At 44.9% G+C, this 20,999-nt stretch overlaps 1 protein-coding gene across 2 annotated transcripts in view; it reads left to right on the forward strand.

Moving 5' to 3' along the window:
* Nucleotides 1–20,999, forward strand: part of mylk4b (myosin light chain kinase family, member 4b) — a 75,696-nt gene that overhangs the window by 35,430 nt on the left and 19,267 nt on the right. The window contains exon 1 of one of the 2 annotated variants that reach the window (XM_029633150.2): nucleotides 3,348–4,011. The exons of the other annotated variant lie outside the window; for it this stretch is intronic. Coding sequence (XP_029489010.2) covers nucleotides 3,865–4,011 — 147 coding nt within the window. The 5' untranslated portion in view covers nucleotides 3,348–3,864. Of the gene's footprint in view, nucleotides 1–3,347; nucleotides 4,012–20,999 lie in introns of those variants that run through there. 2 annotated transcript variants of the gene reach the window in all.

The raw sequence follows: 20,999 nt of genomic DNA on the forward strand, positions 1-20,999 counted from the left end.
AGGCACAGGTGCTTTACTTACTGCCCTCTGTTTGTATCACCAGTTGCCTTAAATAAGCAGATCCTTTAGTCCAGGCAGGACCTATTCTGCCCCCCACACCTGTTGGCCTGCACTGACTGGTGTAACACTTCACTTCTAACACAAGAGGAGGCTAAGGCTCTGTGATTCTGCATTCAGAGACTATCTCACACGCTACAGTGGACGTGATTGTGCTGAGATGATAGCACTGAAGACAGCATTTGAATAAGAACCACCACAAGGTGGTGTCTAGGGACTGAGTAAGATGTGTTGTGTTGGTATATTTCACAGTAGTTCAACAGAAAGCCACAGTAATGTGCTGCTATTGAACATGCCATGAGTGTATTTCGGCTATACTGTATCTGTGTGGATTTTTTTTGTTTTTTTCCCATGAGTGTGTGGACTTTTAGAGGTCAGATATCCAATACGAGGTGGTCTTGTCCCAGCGGTGTATTGCTGTCAGTGCCTACAACTAAAGTAGAAAAACAATCACGATCATATTATGATAATTTCAAGTACAACCTCCTTCAAAAATAGCTGCTATGATTGATTGTATTTTGTGAACCAGGGTGGATTCGGAGTGTGTTTGTGCATCACAGCAGAAGTGCATTCTCTTCTTCAGGCTGAACATCAAATGAAATGTGGTCTGCTTTCCCTTTCTATATGTACCACTGTTGCCCAAGCTACAGCCAATGAGAGCCCAAGGAAATGTTCCAATCAGACTCTGCTGCATGTGTAACTCAAGATCCCTGGCTATTTGAATCTAACTGCATCTACATTCTCTCTCTCAGCATGTTCCAGGGCATCAAGGCACTGCACAGATTCACAAATTGTATTCACATATAGGTATTTACAATGCACACTGATTTGTAGATCAGTGATTCTAAACAGCACCTTGCTCCAGCAATCATCTCTCTCTTGCTCGTTTTCTGTCTTGTTTATCTAAGAGAAGGATGTCTTTTGACACAACAGACACTGTCCAGTAGCTGCATTTACAAGGCAACTTCTCTTCTGTTCCTTACTGAGGTCAGGTTCCTTTCAAATGTATTTCTGACAAGTCCTGCTCTCTAACCCCTGCTTTCGTCCCAAATTGCACCATGTTCCCTATTTATTGCTTTCATTTTGACCAGAACCCATAGGGAATAGTGTTCTATATCAGTAATATGGTGCTATTTGGGATGCACCCCTGTTCTCTGCTCTCCCACCTGCTGCTGCCTGTTAAAGGTCCAGGAGACCACTGCTGGGATATAGTTCACAGAGTGCATAGGTGGCATTTGGACTGCCAAATAGAAGTCATTTGAAATTAAAGATATTACTTTTACATTTGATACTTAAGTATATTTTTGCAATTGCATTTACTTTTGATACTTACAGTGCATTCGGAAAGTATTCAGACCCCTTGACTTTTTTCACATTTTACTACATTACAGCCTTATTCTAAAATGTATTAAATCTTTTTTTACTCATCAATCTACACCCAATACCCCATAATGACAAAGCAAAAACAGGTTTTTAGACATTTTTACAATTTTATTTAAAAAATACCTTATTTACACAAGTATTCAGACACTTTGCTATGACACTCGAAATTGAGCTCAGGAGCATCATGTTTTCATTGATCATCCTTGAGATGTTTATACAACTTTATTCGAATCCATCTGTGGTAAATATAATTGATTTGGAAAGGTACACACCTGTCTACATAAGGTCCCACAGTTGACAGTGCATGTCAGAGCAAAAACCAAGTCATGAGGTTGAAGGAATTGTCCATAGAGCGCGGAGACAGGATTGTGTCAAGGTACAGATGTGGGGATGGGTACTGAAAAATATCTGCAGCATTGAAGGTCCCCGAGAACACAGTGGCCTCCATCTTTCTTAAATGGAAGAAGTGCGGAACTACCAAGACTCTTCCTAGAGCTGGCCGCCCAAAGGAGAAAGGCCTTGGTCAGGGAGGTGACCAAGAACCCGATGGTCACTCTGACAGAGCTAAAGAGAGAGAAGGGAGAAGCTTCCAGGAGGACAACCATCTCTGCAGCACTCCAGTCGGAAGCCACTCCTCAGTAAAAGGCACATGACAGCCCACTTGGAGTTTGCCAAAAGGCACCTAAAGACTTGCAGACCATGAGAAACAAGATTCTCTAGTCTTATGACACCCATAATACTGTTTTTGCAAACATTTCTAAAAACTTGTTTTTGCATTGTCATTATGGGATATTTTGTTTGGATTGATGAGGGAACAAAACTATTGAATCGATTTTAGAATAAGGCTGTAACGTAACAAAATTGAGAAAAGTCCAAGGGGTCTGAATACTTTCCCAATGCACTGTAAATATATTTAAAACCAAATACTTTCATACTTTTACTCAGGTAGTCTTTTACTGGGTGACTTTCACTTTTACTTGAGTCATTTTCTATTAAGGTATTTTTACTTTTACTCAAGTATGACAATTGGGTACTTTTCCACCACTGATTTTATCCATTCATGTGTGCATACATTTTCCTAAGGGTGGCCTAGCAGGAATCCATCCACTATCCTTGGCATTGAGAGCCATATGGTACTTGCACACAAACACATTATGCACCTGCAGACACACAGAGAGAGAGAGAGAGAGAGAGAGAGAACGAGAGAGAACAAGTGAGAGAGAGAGAGAGAGAGAGAGAGAGAGAGAGAGAGAGAGAGAGAAAGAGAGAGAGAGAGAGAGAGAGAGAGAGAGAGAGTGAAATGAAGCGGAGGAGCAAGCAGCTCCACAGCAACAGACATACTTAACACCGAAGTTAAAGGATACCAGGCATGGTCTGCATCCCAAATGGCACCCTATTCCCTACATAGTACACGACGTGGTCCATGACGTGGTGCACTTCACACTTTGGGATGCCACATGGTCTCTGGTGTTCTGCTGACACACCAGCCAGACAACGCTAGCCTACCAACACCCTGAACCTAACACCACCTGTCCCACGCACACACACGCACACACACATACTCCTCCGCTTCATTTCACTCTCTCTCTCTCTCTCTCTCTCTCTCTCTCTCTCTCTCTCTCTCTCTCTCTCTCTCTCTCTCTCTCTCTCTCTCTCTCTCTCTCTCTCTCACACACACACACACACACACACACACACACACACACACACACACACACACACACACACACACACACACACACCTGTCCCCCTCTCGTCGTCTCTGAGACAGCATGTACTCTCCCCTTTGGCTGGGGGGTGGTGGAGGGGTCGGGGGTCGAGGGAACAGGGCCGAGGAGCAGGTGGGGGGTGTAGGACAGCTCGACTGGGCAGAGATGTACTTGTTGTGACTGAGAGGAGTGGGAAGAGTGTCTGAGTGACTGAGAGGAGTGAGAGGAGTTTCTGAGTGACTGAGAGGAGTGGGAGGAGTGTCTGAGTGACTGAGAGGAGTGGGAGGTGTGTCTGAGAGACTGAGCGGAGTAGGAGGAGTGTCTGAGTGACTGAGAAGAGTAGGAGGAATGTCTGAGTGACTGAGAGGAGTGAGAGGAGTGTCTGAGTAACTGAGAGGAGTGTCTGAGTGACTGAGAGGAGTGGGAGGAGTGTTTGAGTGACTGAGAGGAGTGGGAGGGGTGTCTGAGTGACTGAGCGATCAGATCAGATTGGTCAGAGAGAGACAGAAAGAGAGGCCTTGTTGTTCCATAAACACCTAGCGCCCACTGTCATGCCCATGTCAACAACCCCAACCTGCCGCCGATCACCCCGAGACCCATCGCTGCTGTCGACAAGAGAGAGGCAGATGGAAATAATCCAGCTCTGAGCTCAGACGTGGAATAGGTGCAGAAGGAAGAGTAGGGACTCTGAGATCTAGAACCATCAGTAGTTACCATGGAGAACTTTCTGAAGGATAAGGATATTTGGATAGTAGGGAGTGTGTGTCTGGTGGCCTCGTTCCTATGGAGACGGATCTGGAATTTATTCACCTACAAGAGGAAGAGGGAGAGGGACAGGGACACACCCTTTCCAGACATGCAGGTACAGATAGACCTGTTCTCTGTCTTTATTGGTTCATTCATACTACTGAGCTGAGCCAAAATGTACTGTGCTATCTGGTTTATGTATCCACCATAGTTGCTTAAACACCATGCTGGAAAAGACCACGTGAAAAGAGTCAGTACTGTATGGTTCGGGCCAGTACGATAGTGTAAAAAGGGTATGATTGCAGGGCTTAGTGCACGCTCAGGTGTGCAGGTGTGCAGGTGTGGCTGGTTGAATCTTCTTGTGGAGGTGAGGTTCTGTTTGACCTATCAGAGTAGGACGTTTTCGTTAGTGGAGCAAATTCTACACGTAGGATGTTTTGTTGTTTTTCATCATCCTGTCATAATGGAAACATGGTAGAGGAGAGAGAGAACGTGAGAGTACTGGTAGGCCTGTAGACTGAAGTAAAGTCTTGAAATATGTTGGCACATTATCACCCTAACAGACATGTTAATCTATAGTATAAAGACTTAGAACCGGTGTCCTGGACACAGAATTAGCCTATAGATAAAATAAGCCTGTAGATTCTCCATTGAGAATGCTTTTAAGTCCAGGACTAGGCTTAAACTGGCCCTTAGTCAGTGGTGGAAAAAGTGTCCAGTTTTCATACTTGAGTAAAAATAAAGATGCCTTAAATAAAAAATGACTCAAGTAAAAGTGAAAGTCACCCAGTAAAATACTATTTGAGTAAAAGTCTAAAAGTATTTGGTTTTAAATATACTTAAGTTCAAAAGGAAATGCAATTGATAAAATATACTTAAGTATCAAAAGTAAAAGGAAAAGTAGAATTTTAAATTCCTTTTTTTAAGCAAACAAGACACCATCATTCACTTGTTATTTTTTTAATGGATGGTCAGGAGCTCCGACACTCAGACATCACTTACAAACCAAGCATGTGTTTAGTGTGTCCGCCAGATCAGAGGCAGTTGGGATGACCAGGGATGTTCTCTTGATAAGTGTGTGAATTAGACAATTTTCCTGTCCTGCTAAGCAGGAATGTAATGTAATGAGTACTTTTGGGTGTCAGGGAAAATGAATAAAGTAAAAAGTTCATAATTTTCTTTTGGAATATGGTGAAGTAAAAGTTGTCAAAAATATAAATAGTAAAGTAAAGTACAAATACCCCCCAAAAACGACTTTAGTATTACTTTCAAGTATTTTTGCTTAAGTACATTACACCACTGTCCTTAGTTTACATTGAGTGTGAGATCTCTGGCTTGCAGGATCAATTTCTGTGATCCTAGGCCATAATGGCTAGAGAAAACAACTACACCCCAACTGTCAGGCGAGACAACGTGCTGGGCAGAGGGCCATAATATTTGATTGATCATGTCACAGGCCTTGGAAAGAAGACCCGGCCATCTCTCATATGAGCTATGTCCATGTGATCTGAGGGTGGCAGTGGTTGCATTTAGTTACAGACAGGTTTCTCTTACTGAGATCTGGAAAGAAAGGGTCTGCTTTAATGATGCAATAGGAAGTTTTGGTTGAATGATTGTGTTCTGCTACTGATGTGGTGAGTCTCATAACTATGACAGAAACATTGGGTCCAATTCAGAGGTAGTAAGCGTGAACAACTCAAGTAAATCATTGATGGACGTCAAATGGAGTTGTCAGAATACCCTTCACTGAAGTTGCTGCACACTGTTTACATGCTCCCAGTTTTAAACCTGACACATTGCTACTGTATATTCATACACCTTTTGTATACACTGAAATAAACTAATCAATCAATCAAAATGAAGCAGACATGAAGTGCCGTTGGAATGCAATACTGTCACATCAGCAAAAGCTGCAGAATCATGTCTGTCTCATCAGTCTCTCTGTTCTGGGCCAGAAAGAGGGTCAATTTGAACTGATGCCAAAATGTGGGACCCCCCCATGGAACAACTAACGCTTGTCACAAGCTTTTCGCACACAGAAGGACATGATTGAGAAGATCAGATGAGCTTTGACGTAGATCAAGATTGTTATATTGCCACACAACTGTGGTAGCCTATTTGGTGGCATAGACGTCAGTTCAACATCTAGTTTTCATTTGCAACTAGTTTTCAACTAACCTGAATTCAACATGAAATCAACAAAAAATGTAATTGCATTTAGGTTAAAAGTTTGATGAAAAAAGTACTTTTTGGAAATCCAATCAGTTTTCCATGTTGATTCAACATCATTGCATAGATCCAACCAGTTTGACAGGAGTGTAGTGTAGAACAGCTTTTCAAATACACAGTGACATGATTAAGAAAACGAGAGGTACTAAATGTAGCAGAGGGCTGTAAGTTTCAGTGTTGCTGTATAATTGAGGTACTAATGGTTCATTGGGTAAGAGCACGATGTTGGCAACACCAGAATTGTGTGCGTTTGATTCCTATATGGTCCACATATTTCTGGATATATCAATGTCGACAGCTTTGTACATTTTCTTGGGTAAATGACCATAGTAATATTATATAGTATTATTTGTTCGTCCTCTGGGTGAGAGTTTTCCCACCTTGTGCTAATGTGTGTAAGAGGAAGAGAGTTCCCTCTGAAGCCTGTGTCTAATGTGACAAAGGGTTCTCTCCTTGTCGCAGGGTCTACATAACTGGACAGATTTAGCTTACTGCGAAATGAATGAGGGAGAGGGAGGAAGAAGGAGACAGTGGTAGGTAGAGTGACCAACAAAAAAATGGGTGATTCCTCACTTCTACTTAAGCCGATTTTCATTCAGTCTACTTCAATCTAATGTTAATTTAGTCTAAGTGAAAGTTCGGATTATTCCCACAGTGAGTAACTAAGTAAAACAACGTATCCAACTTGGGTTGCAGAGGGCAAAGACAGTTGCAGAAAGCTATAGAGAGGAGCTGAGCAACCTGTACTCAGGGGTAGACGTAACATCGTAAAAGTAAAGACTCTCCAATTAGTATGATATGTTAAGTATGAATTAATTTGAGGATGTCCATCATCCAATTCATACAATATGTTACGAATTTGCTAAACATATGATATGTTACGAATTGTGATTGGGAGTCCCATAGGGCAGCGCACAATTAGCCCAGCTTCGTCCACATTAGGTTTGGCCGGGGTAGGCCATCATTGTAAGTAAAAATTTGTTCTTAGCCGACTTGCCTAGTTAAGTAAAGGTTCAATATAAAAACACGCAAACCTACTTATGTTTTTGCCTTAAGTAACATTTTGTCTTATGTAACCATACCATACGTAAAATATCATACTAATTTGAGTGTCCTGGATTTACTTGAACTATGAGACCAGGCTGAGCTGAGAGGTAAAAAGAAAGAGATGAAGGAGAGAGAGCCATAGGTAGAGTGACCAACCAAAAGATGAATTGAGAAAGAAAGAGATGTTACATTTGGGATGTAAAGGACAGTGGCAGACACATACAGTTTAGAGAAATGAGCTGAGGTACTATTGCCAAGACAATAAAGGCCCTGATAGGTGAACCACTGATAGCTCTTTGTCTGTGGGCAAGGTCAAACACAATGGATTTAAGATATTGTTGACATATTTGATTACATTGTGTATGTTCATTTATACAGCAACTATTATTCAATATGTCCTCACCTGGGATTTGAACTCACAACCTCTTGGGTCATGGTATTGTGAAGTTCCTGCTACGCCGCTATGTACTCATATCATTGATTTTATTTACTTTTTTCCGCAATTAAAGGGCTTTCTGTATATATATATTTTCAAATCAAATCAAAGTTTATTAGTCACATGCGCCGAATTCAACAGTGAAATGCTTACTTACGAGCCCTTAACCAACAATGCAGTTTATTTATTAAAAAAATACGAATAAGAATAAGAAATAAAAGTAACAAGTAATTAAAGAGCAAAGGTAAAATAACAATAGCAAGACTATATACAGGGGGGGTACCAGTACAGAGTCAATGTGCGGGGGCGCCGGTTATTTGAGGTAATATGTACATGTAGGTAGAGTTATTAAAGTGACTATGCATAGATGATAACAACAGAGAGTAGCAGTGGTGTAAAAGACAGGGGGGGGGGGGGGCAATGCAAATAGTCTGGGATGCCATTTGATTAGATGTTCAGAGGTACTTGGGGGTAGAATGCTGTTAAGAAGCCTCTTGGACCTAGACTTGGCGCTCCGGTACCCGTCAGGATGCTCTCGATGGTGCAGCTGTAAAACCTTTTGAGGAACTGAGGACCAATGCCAAATCTTTTCAGTCTCCCGAGGGGGAATAGGTTTTGTCGTGCCCTCTTCGTGACTGTCTTGGTGTGCTTGGACCATGTTAGTTTGTTGGTGATGTGGACACCTAGGAACTTGAAGCTCTCAACCTGCTCCACTACAGCTCTGTCGATGAAAATGGGGGCGTGCTCGGTCCTCTTTTTCCTGTAGTCCACAGTCCTCTCCTTTGTCTTGATCATGTTGAGGGAGAGGTTGTTGTCCTGGCACCACATGGCCAAGTCTCTGACCTCCTCCCTATAGGCTGTCTTGTCGTTGTCGGTGATCAGGCCTACCACTGTTGTGTCATCAGCAAACTTAATGATGGTGTTGGAGTCGTGCCTGGCCATGCAGTCATGAGTGAACAGGGAGAACAGGAGGGGACTGAGCACGCACCCCGGAGGGGCCACCGTGTTGAGGATCAGTGTGGCGGATGTGTTGTTAACTACCCTTCCACCTTGGGGCGCCCCATCAGGAAGTCCAGGATCCAGTTGCAGAGGGAGGTGTTTAGTCCCAGGGTCCTTAGCTTATTGATGAGCTTTGAGGGCACTATGGTGTTGAACGCTGAGCTGTCGTCAATGAATAGCATTCTCACATAGGTGTTCCTTTTGTCCATGTGTGAAATGGCAGTGTGGAGTGTAATAGAGATTGCGTCATATGTGGATCTGTTTGGGCGGTATGCAAATTGGAGTGGGGTCTAGAGTTTCTGGGATGATGGTGTTGATTTGAGCTATGACCAGCCTTTCAAAGCACTTCATGACGTGATTGCTACGGGTCGGTAGTCATTTAGGCAGGTGACCTTAGTGTTCTTGGGCACAGGGACTATGGTGGTTTGCTTAAAACATGTTGGCATTACAGACTCGGACAGTGAAGACACTTGCCAGTTGGTCAGCGCATGCTTGCAGTACACGTCCTGGTAATCCGCCTGGCCCCTCGGCCTTGTGAATGTTGACCTGTTTAAAGGTCTTACATCGGCTGTGGAGAGCGTAATCACACAGTCTTCTGGAACAGCTGGTGCTCTCATGCGTGTTTCAGTGTTATTTGCCGGTAGAAGTAATTTAGTTCATCTGGTAGGCTCGTGTCACTGGGCAGCTCTCGGCTGTGCTTTCCTTTGTAGCCTGTAATGTTTTGCAAGCACTCCCACATCCGATGAGCGTCAGAGCCGGTGTAGTACGATTCGATCTTATTCCTGTATTGATGCTTTGCCTGTTTGATGGTTCGTCAGATTGCATAGCGGGATTTCTAATAAACTTCCACGTTAGAGTCCCAATCCTTGATCTAGCCTTTAGCTCAGTGCGGATGTTGCCTGTTATCCATGGATTCTGGTTGGGGTGTGTACGTACAGCCACTGTGGGGACGACATCCTCGATGCACTTATTGATGAAGCCAATGACTGATGTGGTGTACTCCTCAATGCCATCGGAGGAATCCCGGAACATATTCCAGTCTGTGCTAGCAAAATAGTCCTGTAGCTTAGCATTTGCTTCATCTGACTACTTTTTTATTGATCGAGTCACTGGTGCTTCCTGCTTTAATTTTTGCTTGTAAGCAGGAATCAGGAGAATATAATTATGTTCAGATTTTCCAAATGGAGGGCGAGGGAGAGCTTTGTATGCGTATCTGTGTGTGGAGTAAAGGTGGTCCAGAGGTTTTTTCCCTCTGGTTGCTCATTTAACATGCTGATAGAAATTTGGTAAGACCGATTTAAGTTGCCCTGCATTAAAGTCCTCGGTCACTAGGAGCGCCACCTCTGGATGAGCATTTTCCTGTTTGCTTATGGCGGAATACAGCTCATTGAGTGCGGTTTTAGGTCCCAGCCTGGTCTGTGGTGGTAAGTAGACAGCTACGAAAAATACAGATGAAAACATATTCTATCTCAGGAAAGCAAAACCTTGAGACTTCCTTAGATATCATGCACTAGCTGTTGTTTGCATAAATGCATAGACCCCCACCCCGTGTCTTTGACCTCTGTCATTGCCAACAAAGGGAAACTTAAATCGGCTATATAACAAAGTATTGAGATAAACTTTTGTTATTGACCAAATACTTATTTTCCACCATAATTTGCAAATAAATTCATTAAAAATCCTACAATGTTATTTTCTGGATTTTTTTCCTCATTTTGTCTGTCATAGTTGAAGTGTACCTATGATGAAAATTACAGGCCTCTCTCATCTTTTTAAGTGGGAGAACTTGCACAATTGGTGGCTGACTAAATACATTTTTGCCCCACTGTAACTCCTCTTTCTATTCATAATATCATTAATAAATATAATATATATTTTTTAAATTCTACTTCACCATCCGTTCATTCTATTGGTAAACTACACGGTAGTGTAAACATCGTATTTTTTAACGATTCAATACGTTATATGGTGCACTTGTCATAATTAGGTTTTAATTCAGAGAGGCTAGAAAAGTGATGAGACTGTGCAGGGATCTAGATTGCGGACTTAAGAAAAAATACCTTTTGTTTTTATCCCCTGGATTTCTAACCCCTTGATGTTCTTATTGGATCTAATTTTAATAGCAGCATTTCAATGGCCATAATAAATAGATATGGAGACAACAGACAGCCTTGTTTTGCTCCTCTTGAAAGCTCAATACTTTCTGAGAAGTAACCATTGTTTACTATTTTACATCTGGGGTTGCTGTACATAACTTTTATCCATTGTATAAGAGGTTAGAAGCATGTCTATCTAATATATTTAATGACAAACCATCTAACTACTTAGGTAAAAATATGAATTACCTGTTGCACAACGTTCGGCGCAGGTATTGGTAACTGCTTCACCATTCACCATATTCATTACCTAAGTAATATCCGTACATTATTGACCCGTGACTGACAATTTTGAAGTATGTTAGCTAAAACCCTAAAATGAGGTGAAGGTGGGACACAATGCATATATCCCGGTTAGCCACTTTGCGGGAGCACTGGTTGGTCGGCCCAATTGAGTTAGTATGTACATGAATGTATAGTTAAAGTGACTATGCATATATGATAAACAGAGAGTAGCAGCAGTGTAAAAAGAGGGGTTGGTGGAGGCACACAATACAAATAGTGCGGGTAGCCATTTGATTACCTGTTCAGGAGTCTTATGGCTTGGGGGTAAAAACTGTTGAGAAGCCTTTTTGTCCTAGACTTGGCACTCCGGTACCGCTTGCCATGTGGTAGTAGAGAGAACAGTCTATGACTGGGGTGGCTGGGGTCTTTGACAATTTTTAGGGCCTTCCTCTGACACCGCCTGGTATAGAGGTCCTGGGTGACAGGCAGCTTAGCCCCAGTGATGTACTGGGCCGTATGCACTACCCTCTGTAGTGCCTTGCGGTCAGAGGCCGAGCAGTTGCCGTACCAGGCAGTGATGCAACCATGCTCTCGATGTTGCAGCTGTAGAACCTTTTGAGGATCTCAGGACCCATGCCAAATCTTTTTAGTTTCCTGAGGGGGAATAGGCTTTCTCGTGCCCTCTTCACGACTGTCTTGGTGTGTTTGGGCAATTCTAGTTTGTTGTTGATGTGGACACCAAAGAACTTAAAGCTCTAGCAGTTAAGAGCGTTGGGCCAGTAGTTGAAAGGTCGCTGGTTTGATTCCCTAGCCGGCAAAGTGGAGAATTCTGCCCTTCAGCCCTTGAGCAATGCAGCTAACCCCCAGCAACAACTGCTCCCAGGGCGCTGATGATGTGGATATCATTCTGATTCAGAGGGGTTGGTTTAAATGCGCAAAACACATTTTTGTTGAATAAATTCAGTTGCGCAACTGACAAAATATCCACCTCTCTCTCTCTCTCTCTCTCTCTGTGGTGTGAGGAACTGTAGGAATGTGTTGTTTTCACCAGGCCTCTCTCTGGTGTCTGGTAACCGACCGATCAGCTTGGCACCTACTGGGCCTGCTGCTTGACACATAGAACACAGAGCACAGCACATATGGGCAAAGACGCACATGCAAACAGGTGCACCCTGTGCAGATGCACATACAGGCAATCGTATACACACGCCGACAAACAGGTGCCTCTATATCTTACTGTATATGTAGTCTTGAGGTAGAATGATTACAAACTGTGCATGTCATGTTTTCTGTAAAAGTGAGTGTGTTTAGTATAGCTCCTGCCTGTGTGTGTGTGGTTATGGTTGTGTGTCTGTGTGTTTGTGGTTGGATGGGGAGGGAGAAGGGACAAATGTCTTGGGACGTACCGAGTGAGAGTGAAGGACAGAGATTGTGGTAGACATATAAGCTAGGGAGATATTAAGAGGTTGGGTGGGAGCAATGTTTAGTCTCAAAGGTGCAGAAGAGTGTCTCTATTTCTGACATCACCCACGTAGCAATGGACTCAGAGGAGGGACGGTGGGAGGAGGAAAGAGGTGGAAGAGCAGAGAGAGAGTGAGGAGCGAAGAGGGTAGAATTAAGCTTTTGACTGACATACAATCACAGCAGGTAGTTAAAGGGCTATTCCACTACGGTCACACTTTATGGGCTGTCAGCACTTTGGGTTTTTTAAAGACTAAGGTAGACCGCTAGATTTGAAAGAGATAGACAGAAGAGAGAGAGAGAAAGACAGAGATACTGTATATAATGACTGGATGGTCTCCGCCCTAACAATGGAATTTGTTGTCTCAAAGGTGGGAAGGCAGGCGGTCTGCTTATTGGTCTGCTTGTTGCTGTATTTGCAGGAGTTGACTCTCTTTATTTGCCTCTTCCTCTCTGGTGTGACTGATATGAGGCCAGTTCTGTAGCCCCCTTGAAGGGTTTGTTTGTCTCTCCTGACCTCCAGTGGTCAGGGAAGGAAGGGCAGGAGTAACCCCATGAATACTGTATATACTGAACAAAAATATAAACACAAAATGCAACAATTTCAAAGATTTGACTGAGTTACATTTCATATAAGTGTCATGACGTTGCACTGTTGGTGACGTTTATGACCCCCATGAATACTTTTCCCCCTTTTCTCTCTACTCTACAGAATGAACACTTGGAAAGCCCTTTGTTAACATAGAGTATGGTAACATCAGAAGGTTGTGGAAAAGAACAATCTGTATGTATTCCAACCAGTTGAAGTGTCCGTTGGTACTTAAAGAATATGATGTCAGTTGTCGTCTGAGACATTATTATTGATGACAGGATGACATAAACTGTATCCTGGAAAGTCTACACCTTCATGTTATCAGATACACATGCAATTGTTGTGCAATGTAAATGTTTAAATATTCAACTATTTGTGAAAAGATTAAATGTAATTTTAGTTTTTAAAATTAGAGAAATGTTTTCATGAGTAAAATATGCTCAATCATTGGCCACGCCCACGTGAATAGGCATTGGTTGGAAATGATGAACCAACCCCATTCTACATTTCTATAAGAGCCTGTTTGACCAATTTCACAGCGAACTAAGCCAACCTTACCATGAGCTCTGGTTGCGAATGGTTGAACGACTACAACCTAACGAAATTAACATTGTGTTCCTGATGACTGATGTCCATACGTTTAGAAGGGCGAATTTCAACGTGGAGGTGACGATCACCACGCTGGAAGGATGAATTTGACTACACCAGCCAGAATATTGCATGAGCTTATAGTATGGCAACTTGGTATGAACTTTGAACTCTTATTCACTAAAGAAGTGATACATCCTAGATGTCGAGTTATCAGCAGCAGCTGTAAACGTGCGTGGCCTAGGAAAGGATGGACAAATCTCTTCAGAACGACAGGGTACTACAATGTATACGTTCTACCACACACTACAACATATTTGCCCAGAAATATTCTTCAAAGGACAAGGGAGAGCTCTGTTGGGCAACCCAGCCTTCCATCGTCGACCAATCTATTGAAGCGTAAATCAGATCAGAGTAAATATATTTCTTGCATTTTCCTTTTCCGAATGGGTGGTTATTTAGAATGCTTAAGATTCTGCATTTATGATAGTATAGCTTCATAAGGGCCAATAGAGACCCAATCCTTTTGTTCCTCAGCTTTCCCGCTCTTTCATTCAAACCGAACCCCCTTTCTTTGTGTAACCAGCCGTCATATCGGTTTCGTCCGCCAGGGACGTTTTCTTTTATGACATAATTAGTAATCAATGTATGATCCATCGTGTGTATATGTTATTCTGGGTGATTATTTAGGTATTTCGTAAATAAATAATTAAACCAAATGTTGGATTGCTGATTCAACTTGTTAGCCAGGGTTCGTGAAGATAACCAAGAATTTTAAGACGTTCAGATGAGATTGAAGAAGGTGACGATTAATAATTGACTGCTATTGATGTAAAATATTACCAGGTCTTTAAGAGTTATTCAGAAGACAACAGCTCTATAAACATTCCTCCATGGTGCCCTGACTTCCTAGTTAATTACATTTACATGATTAGTTTAATCAGGTAATATTAATTACAGAGAATTGATTTGATAAAATACCATGTCATATATCACTTAATCCATAGTAAAGACACGACATAAGGAAATCAGTCAATTGAAATAAATTCATTTGATCCTGATCCATGGATTTCACGTGGCTGGGAATACAGATATGCATCTGTTGGTCACAGATACCTTTGGAACAGATACCAGGAATTGTGTACAGATCCTTGCGACATTGGGCCATGTATTATCATGCTGAAGGTGATTTCAGCGGATGAATGGCACGACAATGTGCTTCAGGATCTCGTCACGGTATCTTTGTGCATTCAAATTGTCATCGATACAATGCAATTATGTTCGTTGTCCATAGCTTATGCCTTCCCATACCATAACCCCACCGCCACCGTGGGGCACTCTGTCCACAACGTTGACATCAGCAAACCACTCGCCCACATGACGCCATACGCGTGGTCTGCAGTTGTGAGGCAGGTTGGACATACATCTAAATCTTCTAAAATGATGTTGGAGGCAGCTTACGGTAGAGAAATTAACATTACATTCTCTGGCAAAAGCTCTGGTGGACATTCCTGCAGTCAGCATGCCAATTGCACGCTCCCTCAAAACTTGAGACATCTGTGGCATTGTGTTGTGTGACAAAACATTTTATTGTCCCCAGCACAAGATTTACCGGTGTAATGATCATGCTGTTTAACCAGCTTCTTGATATGCTGCACCTGTCAGGTGGATGGATTACCTTGGCAAAGGAGAAATGCTCACAGGGATGTAACATGGGACCAAAGGAGAAATGCTCACAGGGATGTAACATGGGACCAACTCTTTACATGTGTTTATATTTTTTGTCCTGTAGAATCTAAACTAATTCTGAGAAACAATCACTCTGAGGACCGATCAGCAGGAGTGGTTTCTAAATAATAAAATATTATGAGTTTGGTATGTGTTTGGTTTGTGTTAAGTGTCTTAGATTTCACCAGTGGTAACTGAGGAAGGCTGGAGTGATTACTCTTTTAACGCCTGGTCCTTCTCAGTGTGTGTGTGTGTGTGTGTGTGTGTGTGTGTGTGTGTGTGTGTGTGTCAGGGCTAGGAGGAGAGGTCAGTCCCACTGCTCATACTATGGGGTTAGAGGGCACTGTTTACCCAGAATACCAGGCACGTGGGCACTGCTTTTTCCGAACAGTTGTCTTGATGTCGTAAGCAACGTTACATAATATAATCCATTAAACCAGTAACACATTCAGCCCCCATCTGCATGGCCCTTCTCACATCTAAGGGTCTGAAACTAGCAAGTCATTGTGTATGTGTGTGTGTTTTGCCAATTAGTGTGTAGCCCGTCAATCAGCAAGCAGCACACAAGGCTGACTTCACTAGCTACCTCTACATGGAAACAATCTCTCAACTAAACCAGGCTCCGAGGTCATTCAGCAAAAAGGAGTGAGAGAACGGCTCATGTCTGGACGTCACTGAACTCACAGAACTCTTTTGGGTTCCTTTGTAGAACCCTCTGTGAAAAGGGTTCTACATGGAACCCAAAAGCATTCTACCTGTAACCAAAAAGGGTTCTTCAAATGGTTCTCCTATGGGGGCAGCCGAAGAACCCTTTTCTGTTCTAGATAGCACCTTTTTTTCTAAGAGTGTAGAGACTGGCTGGGTGTAGAGGGATTAGTGTACAGGACATAATAGGCTATTGTGTGTGGGGGTGTGATTGTTGTGAGTCTGATCATTTGTACGCTCTTACTGATGTCTCCCCTTCTCTACTTTCACGTTCTAGACCATTCATAGACCGGAAGGATGTCCCAACAATGGCTATTGGCTAAGCTATGCTAAGCTATCTCCTAAATGAAGCCTGAAACTGAATTCTAATTATGCAGTCAACAGCTAAATTATGCTAAGCTATCATCTGAATAATGCTTTGAAACTGAACTCTATCCATTTAGCCAGTGGCTAAACTATGCTAAGGTACCATCTGAATATAGCTGTCACGTTCGTCGTAAGAATTATCGGACCAAGGTGCAGTGTGATATGGTTTCCACATGTTTATTAACGGAAACGCACAAAAACAATAAAGAATGAACGAAACGTGAAGACAATGAGGTGCTCACAAGCAACTACACATAACAAAATCCCACAAATACAGGTGGGAAAAATAACTACTTAAATATAATCCCCAAATAGGGACAACGATTACCAGCTGCCTCTAATTGGGGATCATATTTAAGTAGTTTTTTTCCCACCTGTGTTTGTGGGATCTTGTCCATGCACTAGGCTTCAAGTGCGCCTTCCCAGTCCGGTACCACCTGTACCGGCTCCACGCACTAGGCCTCCAGTGCGTATTCACAGTCCAGAGCTTCCGGCGACGGTTCCCAGTCAGAGCTTCCGGCGACGATCCACAGTCCGGAACCTCCTACGACGGTCCACAGTCCGGAACCTCCTACGACGGTCCACGGTCCAGAACCTCCAGCGACTGTCTGGAACCTCCAGCGACGGTCGACGGTTCGGAACTTCTAGACATGTCGTCCAGTCCCGCTCCATGGCAGGAGCCTTCCTCTGCACCGATGTCCAGGCCAGGGCTGGTGTCCAGTCCCGCTTCATGGCAGGAGCCTTCCTCTGCACCGATGTCCAGGCCAGGGCTGGTGTCCAGTCCCGCTCCATGGCAGGAGCCTTCCTCTGCACCGATGTCCAGGCCAGGGCTGGTGTCCAGTCCCGCTCCATGGCAGGAGCCTTCCTCTGCACCGATGTCCAGGCCAGGGCTGGTGTCCAGTCCCGCTCCATGGCAGGAGCCTTCCTCTGCACCGATGTCCAGGCCAGGGCTGGTGTCCATTCCTGCTCCATGGCAGGAGCCTTCCTCTGCGCCGGTGCCCAGTCCAGGCACGGTGTTCAGTCCTGTTCCATGGTCAGAGCCTTATTCTGCACCGGTGCCCAGTCCAGGTACGTCGTCCAGTCCCACTCCATGGCAGGAGCCTTCCTCTGCGCCGGTGCCCAGTCCAGGCACGGTGTTCAGTCCTGTTCCATGGTCAGAGCTTTATTCTGCACCGGTGCCCAGTCCAGGTACATCGTCCAGTCCCACTCCATGGCAGGAGCCTTCCTCTGCACCGGTGCCCAGTCCAGGCACGGTGTTCAGTCCTGTTCCATGGTCAGAGCCTTATTCTGCACCGATGTCCAGTCCAGGTACGTCGTCCAGTCCCACTCCATGGCAGGAGCCTTCCTCTGCACCGGTGCCCAGTCCAGGTACGGCGTCCAGTCCAGCTCCATGGCTGGAGCCTTCCTCTGCACCGGTGCCCAGTCCAGGTACGATGTTCAGTCCCACTCCATGGCAGGAGCCTTCCTCTGCACCGGTGCCCAGTCCAGGCACGGTGTTCAGTCCTGTTCCATGATCAGAGCCTTCCTCTGCACCGGTGCCCAGTCCAGGTACGTCGTCCAGTCCCACTCCATGGCAGGAGCCTTCCTCTGCACCGATGCCCAGTCCAGGTACGTCGTCCAGTCCCACTCCATGGCAGGAGCCTTCCTCTGCACCGGTGCCCAGTCCAGGCACGGTGTTCAGTCTTGTTCCATGGTCAGAGCCTTCCTCTGCACCGGTGCCCAGTCCAGGTACGGTGTTCAGTCCCACTCCATGGCAGGAGCCTTCCTCTGCACCGGTGCCCAGTCCAGGTACGTCGTCCAGTCCCACTCCATGGCAGGAGCCTTCCTCTGCACCGGTGCCCAGTCCAGGCACGGTGTTCAGTCCCGTTCCATGGTCAGAGTCTTCCTCTGCACCGATGCCCAGTCCAGGTACGTTGTCCAGTCCCACTCCATGGCAGGAGCCTTCCTCTGCACCGGTGCCCAGTCCAGGCACGGTGTTCAGTCCTGTTCCATGGTCAGAGCCTTCCTCTGCACCGGTGCCCAGTTCAGGTACGGTGTTCAGTCCCACTCCATGGCAGGAGCCTTCCTCTGCACCGGTGCCCAGTCCAGGCACGGTGTTCAGTCCTGTTCCATGGTCAGAGCCTTCCTCTGCACCGGTGCCCAGTCCAGGTACGGCGTCCAGTCCAGCTCCATGGCTGGAGCCTTCCTCTGCACCGATGTCCAGGCCAGGGCTGGTGTCCAGTCCCGCTCCATGGCAGGAGCCTTCCTTGACACCGAGGTCCAGTCCAGGCATAATGTTCAGCCCGGGTCCATGGCTGGATCCGCGGGATGAGTGGGTTCTTCAGCCCGCACCAGAGCCTCCACCAAAGCTGGCAGATCCGCGGGATGAGCGGGTTCTTCGTCCCACACCAGAGCCGCCACCGATGCTGGCAGATCTGCGGGATGAGTGGGTACTTCACCCCGCACCGGAGCCGCCACCGACACTAATCACCTCCTCTACCCTCCCCATTTGGTTTCAGGTTTTGCTGCCAGATTCCGCACCTTTTGGGGAGGGGGTACTGTCACGCCCTGACCATAGAGAGCCATTGTCGTGACTAGGGGGTGATCTAGTATATCTATGTCTATGTTGTGTTCTAGTTTCTTTTTCTATGTTGGTGTTTTGTATGATTCCCAATTAGAGGCAGCTGGTAATCGTTGTCTCTAATTGGGGATCATGTTTGTGGGATCTTCTTCATGTGTAGGTGCCTGTTAGAACTCCATTGTCTTCACGTTTCGTTCATTCTTTATTGTTTTGTGTGTTTTAGCTGGGGGGCCAGTATTGAGTAGCTTGGATGAATAAGGTGCCCAGAGTAAACTGCCTGCTACTCAGCCATAAAAGCTAGAATATGCATATAATTAGTATATTTGGTTAGAAAACACTCTGAAGTTTCTAAAACTGTTTGAATGATGTCTGTGAGTATAACAGAGCTCATATGTCAGGCGAAACTGAACTGTCCCTCACTTTTCTCACTCTTTACTGCAGCAGCTGATTTGTTTTTAGACGTGGCTTGTTACTGCTCACAATCTCCCCCCCCCCTTAACTACTACCCATCACTGACGTCCACTGTATTTTGGAGGACACTCCTATGCCCCACACTGTTCTTAAAACTCCCACTGTCTCTCAGGCTAGGAAGAGGAGATGATTGACTGGCAGACAGCCTGTATGTCCTGTCCTCTCTCTGTTCTCTGTCTCTCTTCACAGTCTCTTCACTGTTTCTTTGTGAAAGGATTTTCCATTTCGTTGGTATTTGTAACAAGCCTGTGATTGGACTGATCTGACTTTAGTTGGACTTTAACCCACTGTGAAGAGGATACAGAGGTCGAAGGGTCAATCGGTCAGACTTCTGGGTGGAGTATTACCACAGAGGGGACTTTGCGCGGAAGATTGCCTTACTTTTAAGCGGCCAGTGACTGTGGTTGACTGCTCTGCAGTCTGGTCAACTCTCTGGCCAAGGTGTACGACCCCAACCCTTGTCACGGTCAGAAACCAGCCGGGACGAAGCTAACACCAACTGGACCTGACAAACAACCCCACACACCGTCCTCAGCCTCTTCCTCCTCCTTGTCTGCCTCCTCTGGGTCCTGGGGGGTCTCTGGGTCCCAGGGGTCTCTGGGTCCTGGGGGGTCTCTGGGCCCCGGGGGTCTCTGGGTCCCAGGGGTCTCTGGGTCCTGGGGGGTCTCTGGGTCCCGGGGGTCTCTGGGTCCCGGGGGTCTCTGGGTCCTGGGGGGTCTCTGGGTCCTGGGGGGTCTCTGGGTCCAGGGGGTATCTGGGTCCGGGTGTAGATGGGTAAAGCAAACATCTATAATGTCAGCATTATTATCTTGGTTAAGTCCCAAATGGCACCCTATTCCCTATATATATATATATATATTTTCTCGATATAAAGTATATATGGGCCCTGGTTAAACTTAGTGCGCTATATCAGGAATAGGGTGCTATTTGGGACGTATACATAGTATCACCTTCTGGGCCTCTAATGTTTAGGCACTCTGGTGGAGAGAGGGGCGGTATAGATGACATGCTATGTGTGTGTACGATCCCACACACACACACACACACACACACACACACACACACACACACACACACACACACACACACACACACACACACACAGTAGTTGGAGATGACATCATACAATATGAGATGACATTTAAGCCCTTCTCTGTCTAGGAGACGATCTGTCCATCATGACATGACAACCATGTTTCAGTCATGATGGCAACCATCATGACAACAAACACATGCATCTATTTAATGTGTAGTGAAACATACAATTCCACTTTTGCTAATACATAATAATAATAATACTAATAATAAATAATACATGCATGGAATATGAACCAATAGCTTCACAGATCCTTAAAGCATCCTGGCCATACGTGCAAATTGTTGGTAATAGAAGGTGCAAACAAACGTGCCAATCTACAGATGTAGGATCTTAATTTGATCACCCTGTTGCAGGAGAACTTTCCTGCAATGCAGGACATTTAAACTTGTAGTGTATTTGAGGTTTAAAAGGGATCCTGAGGTTTGTCATTTCCATTTTGTA

This window comes from Oncorhynchus nerka, linkage group LG24 (genome assembly GCF_034236695.1).
Source record: "Oncorhynchus nerka isolate Pitt River linkage group LG24, Oner_Uvic_2.0, whole genome shotgun sequence".
In the NCBI taxonomy this organism is placed as follows: domain Eukaryota; kingdom Metazoa; phylum Chordata; class Actinopteri; order Salmoniformes; family Salmonidae; genus Oncorhynchus; species Oncorhynchus nerka.